Below are 9,479 nucleotides of genomic sequence, written 5' to 3'. Positions count from 1 at the left end.
AATTTATGAATTTTATAAATATATTTTAGTATTTATATATTTATATATAAACATAATTTAGTTTGAAATGATTTATTTATATAAGGAAGGTTGACCATTTTGAAAGTCAAAGAAATTATTTTAAAGATTTAAGGAAGTTAAAATATACTCCCTCCGTTTCCTATAGATCTTCCCTCTTTCCGTTTAAGAGTGTTTCCAAAAGATCTTCCCTCTTTTGCTTTATTCCTTATTTGGCAAAACAAATTTTCCTATTTACCCTCTCATGTCACTATCATATGGTCCACCATTACATTATTAATTCAATTTTACTCCCTTTCTCTCTCCTACTTTAACCCCTTTTTATTTTTTATTTATCTTAACCCCTTTCTCTCTCCTACTTTACTCACACCATGCCCCACACAACTTGATTTACCTTCGTATCTGTAGGAACAGTAAGTGGGAAGATCTTTAGGAAACGGAGGGAGTATTTATTAAGGCATGCTTTGAAAAATGTTTGAAATACTAATTGGATTTGGAAAAGAAGTTAAATGGGCTTGAGGAATCCAAATTCTAAGTGGATTAGGAAAATGATTTCTATTGATGTTAGGAGTTCTAAATCATCAATCCTATTCATCATAAAACTCTATTGAAACCCAATTACCTTTTCCTAAGACCAAAAGGAAAAACCTACTTATAAATACCTTAAACCCAATTATTTTACCCACACAAGATTTTCTCTCTACTTACAAATCCCAAGGTAGCCGACCTTTCTTTCTCTCTCTTCTCCTTTCACGTTTTTTTTCTTCTCTTCTAATTTTCTTTCTTCTTCGCCAAGAAACGTCACAAACATCAAAAATCCTCCCTTGTCGCTGCCTATTTGCTGCTGTCGGTGCTGCTCTCCATTATCGGCACCCCTTGCCTCCTTTCTTCCTTTGACTTGTTGGTTTAATTCTTTTCTTCCTCCTCATGTTTTGATTAAAGATTATGTTTTTATGTTTTGTTTTAGTACTAATTATGATTAATAACTTTAATCTACTATTTTAATGATGAATATATAATTATATATTGAAAGAATAAAATTTCAGATTTGATTATTATATTTAGATTGAGTTTTAATTATCAAAGCATGAATTTTAGACTGTTAAAGATTGGAAAATCATAGTAGCATATTATAAATAACTATGAAATTGATTTAACTTATGAATTTGAGTATGTTTAAAGAGAGTTTTAATATTTTATAAGTTGCTGGAATTTTAGAAAGGGTGTTAATAATGGAGTTTTATGAATTGTAATGACTAGTATAGTAGTATTATGGTAGGAAAAATAAGTAATTGAAGTTTTAATGGTAAAAATAACTTTTAAATATTTTTTAAAAGGGATTTAAAGTATTTTAAAGTTGCTGGAATTTATTTGGAGTATTGACTTTGAATTATATCAGTTGTTTTAGGCGGAGATTATTTAGTAGGCGATTTTTAAGGTGATTGAAGGTGATTAAAGGTGGCCTACCAATTTGTTTACACAAGGTACGTACATACCTATGTGTTATGTGATCTAGTATTATGATTTAAGGAAGGAAAAGTTGTAGTATCATGTATATAAACTTTGTAAATTCATATGTGATTTCTATTATGATTGGATTATAATTACATGTTTTATGCCTGTGTACGAACATGTTGATTTTGAGATTTGATTATGAGTTGACTATCATGTTTCTATGGATCATTGATGCAAGCATGTTGGTTGGGGAACTTTATTTATTAATTCACATAGGGGAATTAATATATTTGTGAGTTGGATCACGTTGAATCATGTGTTCCTTTATATTATTTTCACTATTTTATGAGGACTGTGGGCCTTATTTGGTAAGTTTATAATTTATGCCTTTGAAAGGTAAATTAGTTGTTAACTAGGTTCAACAAATAAGAAAGATTGGAATAAAAAGGTATTAATCTTGGGTTGTAAGATGTATGATCACTTATTTAATCCTAAGATAAAAAGGAAGTTCAATTGTGAATGTTTGGTTATATATGTCTGTGTTACTTGTGTGTCATAGCAAGTAATAAATTGCAAATCACGTAAAGTTTAACTTGGATAGTAATAAATTTTAGACTGGTGCACGTCTGAAGTTGGACAATCAGGAGTTGGGATTCACGGTGAGCGTGCCATGACTTTTTCTGGGAAACGGATTGATAACCGTTCCTCTTTTTCAAAGGTTCATCGATATTGCAGGTCATTCTGGAATATGGAGTCACGCCCGTATTCCATCTTCCTAGGTGAAGGCATGTTTTAGTAGGATAACTCGGTCCAATAACTATTTCATTAAAGTAATAAAAAGATGGTTAAAGTTTAGTTCAGTAAAATTTATATACAGAATGTTAGATTGTTATATTATTATTTATCTATGCTTATTATTTATTAGTATCATGTTAGGAATGTTTACGTATTACTATGTAGTACTCAACTTTGTTGATTACGTGCTTTGTTTGTGTATGTTGATCATGGCTTTGCCTTATTGATCCTATTATGACCCATTTTGGTGAGCAGATTCTTTAGAGCATTGACATCTACAGGTTTGCAGATGTTGCATCATGAGATCTGGGAATGGAGAGCACGTGTAGCAGATTGTTTTATTTATTGCTTTAGCAGGAACATATTATTAAGTTTGGTTTTAAAGTTGACATTTATATTGTGTTGGTTTTAAGTAATTTGTTATTTATTATATTTAAAGTATGAAGTTTAGTTATATGTTTTCCACTGCAAAATTTTGAATAAGCCGATACGTTATCACATTGGCGATAATTCGTTGGTAATTCTCTAAGTTTTATATGGAAAAGGTATTTTGGAAAAAAGAGAATTATCGGGGTGTTACATGCACCTTCTTGATATCGAGAAAATAGTTTTCTTTTCTCGGCTAGCATATTCGCTCGAGGGATGGATTTGACGAAAACTGGCCACTCAGGATGAACACTATCTGCAAGATAATACTAGTATTCTATATTGTACATGCTTCCATTTACAGTGTATTGGATTTATGGGCCTCGACCTTCAAGTAACTCATCGAATATTGGGGATCGATCTAGTACATTTATGGGCTTTGTTTGTGATTGTTGATCATGACTTTGACTTATTGATCCTGTGATGACCCATTTTGATGAGCAGATTCTTTAGACCATTGACATCTACATGTTTGTAGATGTTGCATCATTGGGATCTGGTAATGAAGAACTTGTGTAACAAATTGTTATACCTATTACTTTAGTAGGAACATATTATATTAAGTTTGGTTTTGAAGTAGACATTTATAATGTGTTTAGCTTTAAGTACTTATTTATTATATTAAAGTATGAAGTTTAGTTATATGTTTTCCGCTGCAAAATTCTAAATAAGCCGATACGTTATCACATGGGCGATAATGCTTGGATAATTCTCTATGTTTTATATCGAAAAAGGTATTTCTGAAAAGGGAGAATTATCGGGGTGTTACAAGAAGGTTTGATCTACTATGGAAAAGGGAGATAATAGAACAACTTTGGTTCAATAGTGATATCTTCCTATATCTTAAGGTTTAGTTGAACTTTCAATTAAATGCCCGTTTGTAACCCCCAAAAGACAGAGAGCCTATACTAATGAGGTTTTGTCCCATTAAATGAGATTGAAGGATTGCATGCATTGAAGCTACTAATCCTTATTTGAAATAACTAGGCCCTTATATGAACTTACTTAAGCTGTAAATTTAATTTGTATAACCTTATCTAAAGACTAAACTTAAAGAATAAAAGAAGCGGTAAAATGAAAAAACCGTAGCCAACTTTTTGCAAATTCTTAGGTACTAGGAACTAGGGATGGCGGTGTTAGGTTTTTTTTTTATGTAGTCATTATTTAACTTTAGATGTTATTTTTGAAAGGAAAAAATGGCAGAAGAAACTGAAGCTCCCCACCCAGTGTTGTTCATGAGTGAGATAATGACTATGCATGTGTTCCCAAGGCTCAACAGACGTGACAAGGGGGTAGTGTCACTTGTATGTAGGGATTGGAGGGATATGTGGAATTGGAAGTGGTGGATCCCGGAAAGGGCTGCAATTTGGGCTAACCGTTTCCGCAATTGGATATGCTGGGACATAATTCACAACAATTCTGCTTATTTGTATGATTGGTTGGCTGATTATGATGGTGATTTTTTCATGGATGAAGATTATGAGTGATTGGTTCAAGTCCCCTGCTTGCAAGTAGTACATTTAGGTATTTTTTTGGGTTATTTGGTTGTTGTAGCAGGGATTTGGGTTGGTAGTATAGGGCTTCTTGTTGTTTTTTGGTGAAAGATAGCCCTGATTTAGTGTATGTAGTGTTGATTTCTTGCTGATTTGCACTTAATGATGGAAATGGAATCCTTTTGTAATTGTAAGAATCCATTTCCAAGAGTAAGTGAATTGATATGTAATGTGACTTCTTTTTGAATGGAATGAGTTTAATGGAAGTTTATTGGAAATCTGATGGTGTTTTTATTATTAAGTTATGAACATGTTTTTCAATGTGTATTGATTGTCATTTTTTAAATACCCATTACAGAAATATGGATATACCAATGTGTCTTGTCATCCACCATGGTGGAAAGTGGGTTGAAAAGCCAAGCTTCTGTTATATGGGGGGTAATGTAAGTTGATTAATGATCTGCCTACTGATTTTGATCCAAGTTACCTTAAGGGTTTGATTAACTCATTAGGGTATAACAACATTGTAAGCTGCACTATTGTGATCCATTAAAAGAACTCCATAAAGGCATTAGGTTCCTAGGTTATGATGGCACCACATTTGGGATGTTTATAAGCTTGTTATATGAGTTCAAGATGCTTGATATATTCACAGAACATGATGAGGGTGAAGTAGAATGTTTAACTCAAGAAAAGTGTTAGCAATACTTGTAAGGATGTAATTGTTGGCAATATGGTTTGAGCCTCTGTCACATTATAGTAGTGGTAGTGATGACATTGACTATGATGAAGAGGGTTCTGATAATGAAGATGATGAAGTTAGAGAAGCAAGAGAACAATTGCAAGAAGACAAAAGGAGAGAAAAATCCTATGAAGAAGAGATTGATTCACTGAGTAGGTTAGCAGCTAGGAAATGTTCATAAGGAGACTCAGATTATGAGGGTGAGAGTTCCGACTTTGACAGCCCCCATAACTCAGATGGTGAAGGTGATTGTGGTTACCTTTTGCCACAACCAGGTCATGATAGGAAGATAAACAAGAGGAAAGCAACTGTCCTCTCTGAAGTTTTAACTGTTGAGCAAGAGTGTCCATTCTACTTAGGACAAGAATTTGAAGATGCAATTGAGTTCAGGGGTGCAATTACTAACTACTGCATGAACATTGGGAGGGACACTTATTATCCAAAGAATGATGCAAAGAAAATTGGAGTGAGATGCAAAGCAGATAAGTGTCCATTCTATGTTTATGCATCTGTTGTTAAAGGGAAGGCTCAGTTAGTTGTGAAGACATTGGTCCCTCAACATAACTGTGGTAGGTTAGCAGTTGTAAAGAAATTAGGCTTCATGGATTGCTAAACTATATCAACAGAAGTTCAAGATCAACCCTTATATGAAGTGCCAAGAAATAGTTGACACACTATGGGCTGAAAAAGGATGAAGGCATCATTATGGCTTGCATTGAAGGCAAGGAGGAAGGCCCAAGCCCTAATACTTGGTGAGTACAAGGAACAATATGGCTTACTCTACAGATATGCTGCAGAGATTAAGAGGTCCAACCCTAGAAACACTATTAAGTTTAAGATGAATAGTGGTGTCTTTGAGAGATTGTACATTTGCTTTGATGCCATTAAGAAGGGATTTCTGGCTGGATGTAGGCCCTTCTTTGGTATTGATGGCTGCTTCTTAAAAGGACCTTTTGGTGGGCAGCTTCTTGTGGCAGTTGGTAGAGATGGAAACAATCAAATGTTTCAATAGCTTGGGCTTGTGTTGAAGTTGAGGACACTGAAAGTTGGAGCTGGTTTTTGCAACTATTGGCTGATGATCTTGAAACAGTAGATGGTTTAGGCTACACTATAATGTCTGATCAACAAAAAGGTCTTTTAAAAGCTGTTTCTCTTGTATGGCCTAGAGCAGATACTAGATGTTGTGCTAGACATGTGTACTGCAACTTTAGGCAGGTATTTGGTGGGGGTGTGCAATACAGAAGAGCCTTTTGGAAAATAGCCGAAAGCACAACTGAAGCTGAGTTTGAGAAGAATATGTCACTATTTGCTGACATTTCCAAGGAGGCAGAAGCTGATTTAAGAAAGACAAACCAAAAAAAATGGGTGAGAGCTTACTTCACAACCACTCCTCATTGTGACTCTATTGACAACAATATGAATGAGGTTTTCAATTCATATATTCTGTCATCTAGGCATAAACCAATAATCACAATGCTTGAGGATATTAGAGAAGGGTTGATGGAGAGGCTTCACAAAAAAAAGGGATTACATAGCTAATAAAGAAATTCATATTTGCCCTAGGATCAAAAGTAAACTGGAGAAGTCAAAGATGGATGCAAGGGGTTGGCTAGCCTTTTGGGATGGTCACTTTTCATATGGGGTTAGGGAGGGTTTAACACAAACTAGGTTTGTGGTAAGTTTGCTTGACAAAACATGCAGCTGCAATGCTTGGCAACTCAGTGGAGTGCCTTGCAACCATGCAGTAGCTGCAATATGGGAAAGCAAAGGAAGCCCCTGAGCACTATGTGTCACATTACTTCTCAAAAGACACATATCTCAAGGCATACTTGTTTCCATTAGAGCCATTGAATGGACCACAACAGTGGCCTCAATCATCCTATAACCCAATACTTGCACATGCTGTCAAAAAACTACATAACGGACCTACTGTGAAGAGAAAGCCATCTGTTGGGGAGGTAGTTGGTAACAGATTGTCCAAGAAGGGGGTTACAATGAGGTGCAGCAATTGTAGAGAGGAGGGACACAACAAGAGAAGGTGTCATGTTCCTACAGCACCTAAGGCACCCTCCCAAGCAACTGCAACTCCACCAAATGTACAATCACATTCAGGATTTCAAAGCCAACCAAATGTAATGCAATTTCTGTAACTACATTTTTTATTCATTCACAGTTGCAAATTCTAGAATCTAATGTGTTTATATCTTGCAGTTCAATGAAAGTCATACAAGGTTAAGCAACACAAGTACAACAACCAATATGGGTAAAATTGGATCATTGTACTATGGAGCAACACAATTATTCTAATACAATGTAAGCATTTTCTTTCCCTTAATTACATAAAATTACATTTTCAGTAGCAAAAAGAAAATTCCAAAGACTAACACTGCCACAACAATCCTACATTTTCTTAGCTTCTTCTTTATATCTTCCACTTCATCTTCTACTTCCATCTTGCTTCTAATGAAACCTACCATCTCATCCCTTATTTCAAGAGGATGAGGACTGTCAATCCACTCAAAGAATTGACAACCCCTTCTTGTTCTTTATAATTTTCACATATAATAAAACCTCATAAAAGGATTTCTCATAGTTTTAGAAACTCTTTTCTTTGCTACTCTGCCACAATCACAAAGCACCTCACTGAAATACATTTTCTTTGCAGATGGAGTTTTGAAGATTCAAGAGCCTCACCAATGGAGTTTTGCGAGTTTTCTGATTTTTTGGGTTGTAAATATATTTTTTTGGGACATAAGAACATTCCCCTGCTTTTTTTTGGGTTTGTTTTTATAGTGGGAGGTGTTCAACTGTATTTCAGGAACTAAAGTTCCAAAAATTCCAACGGTTACTTTTTCAATTTAATTTTGCTTTTTTATGGCTCTAATTAACCTCAGTTGAGTTAACGTTGAGTTAACTTGCCGGATTCTTGTCATCAGGTCCCAAAGGGTGAAAAAAATAGTTGTAGGTCTTGAATGGTGAAAAACCTGATAGTTTGGGTCCTCTTTGTACCCTTAACTCCTTTATAACATAATTAAATTAAGTCACATACTTAAGACGAAATGAATTATAAAATTTCACGGATTCTACATGTAATTGTGGTAATGAACAGAAAGTACAAATAAAAAAAAGTGTTTAACTCAACTATATGTTTGCAAACACTTCCTTGTAAACTACATTTGTTGTACTTGTACGCACACCGTGTTCTTTATCAAAGGGGAGGATCTTGAGACCTTTTTTGCTCGTAACTCTGGACACGGCAACATAAAATTGACCATGGCTGAAAACAGGTCTCGGAGATACAGACCTACATGGGACAATGATTGTCCTTGACTTTTATTTATAGTCATAGCAAAACAAACCATTAAAGGAAACTGACGTCTCTGAAATCTGATAGGAAATTTAGTCGAGTCAGACGAGGTGAGTGTCATTCTTGGGATAAATACCTTTTCTCCGACATTACTTCCAGAAATAACAGTTGCTTCAATAACACGATTGCCTAAATGTTTAACGACTAACCTCGTGCCATTACATAACCCAGATGTTTGATCAATATTCCTTAGCAGCATAACTGGCGCACCAACCTTTAATCGTATGCTATGATTCGGGAGACCAGAGCATCTTAACGTATTGAGGAATTCAGTGGAGTACATTTCATGTACTCCGAAGTTACCCTCTTCTTTTGCTTATAGCTCCGAACTCAAATACACTTTCTCTTCTCGTGAATGGTAGATAGAACATGATCATTGACTATCTCCACTATCTCATTCGTAGGCGCCAAAATTGCTCTTTCTTGGAAATATTTAGCTTCCCAAATGGTCATGTAGGTTTGGATAAGTGCTATCAACAATTGCTGAAATTGGATCGAGGCCTGGATCTATAAGAATATCTTTTGCAACCTCAATTACGGCTTCGCCATCATTAGGACCTCCGGCCTTACCGTCTCCTACGCTTAGTATCCACTCCGAAAATTCTCGCAGTTCATCAGCAGAAGATTTAGAAGAACCTGATTGAAGTCTCATATTGCGAGTAAGTGTTAGGACCTTACACGAATCCCACAAGTAAGACGAATTAACGGTAGCAAACACGATATCTTGCCTCGTTCCCTTTGGTACAACTGGTAATATCTGACGTAGATCACCAAAACACCATAACTTTACCCCCAAATGGTCGATGCATGTTTCTCCTATCAACTAACCTCGTTATGTCCCTCAAACTTCTATCAAGTGCTTTGAACAGTACTTATGCATCATGGGCGCTTCATCCCATATAATAAGTTTTGTCTTGATGAGAAGATCAGCTAAATCCGACCCAGGACGAATTCCGGCACATGTAGAATTCTCAGTTACATTCAAAGGGATACCAAATCTCGAATGCGCCGTTCTTCCCCGTGGAAGGAGGAGAGAAGCAATTCCACTCGAAGCTACAGGCAATACAATTTCCCCCATCTTCCTTACTGTATAACATAATGTCTTCCAGACATATGTTTTTCCGGTCCCTCTGTAGCTGTAGAAGAAAAAGACACCTCCTTCTTGACTCGACACAACATCCAT

At 35.6% G+C, this 9,479-nt stretch overlaps 1 protein-coding gene across 1 annotated transcript; it reads right to left on the bottom strand.

Moving 5' to 3' along the window:
- Positions 1–8,729: 8,729 nt before the first annotated feature.
- LOC104893532 (uncharacterized) lies at positions 8,730–9,479 on the bottom strand. Its single transcript, XM_010679646.2, has 2 exons — positions 9,144–9,479; positions 8,730–9,053 (listed from the first exon to the last, which is right to left on the bottom strand). Exons 1-2 carry the CDS (start codon positions 9,477–9,479, stop codon positions 8,730–8,732), a joined length of 660 nt encoding a protein of 219 aa, XP_010677948.2.

This window comes from Beta vulgaris, chromosome 5 (genome assembly GCF_026745355.1).
Source record: "Beta vulgaris subsp. vulgaris cultivar EL10 chromosome 5, EL10.2, whole genome shotgun sequence".
Classification (NCBI taxonomy): Eukaryota; Viridiplantae; Streptophyta; class Magnoliopsida; order Caryophyllales; family Amaranthaceae; genus Beta; species Beta vulgaris.
The sequence above is the reverse complement of the archived record's forward strand: the minus strand, read 5'-3'. Positions and strand labels throughout refer to the sequence as shown.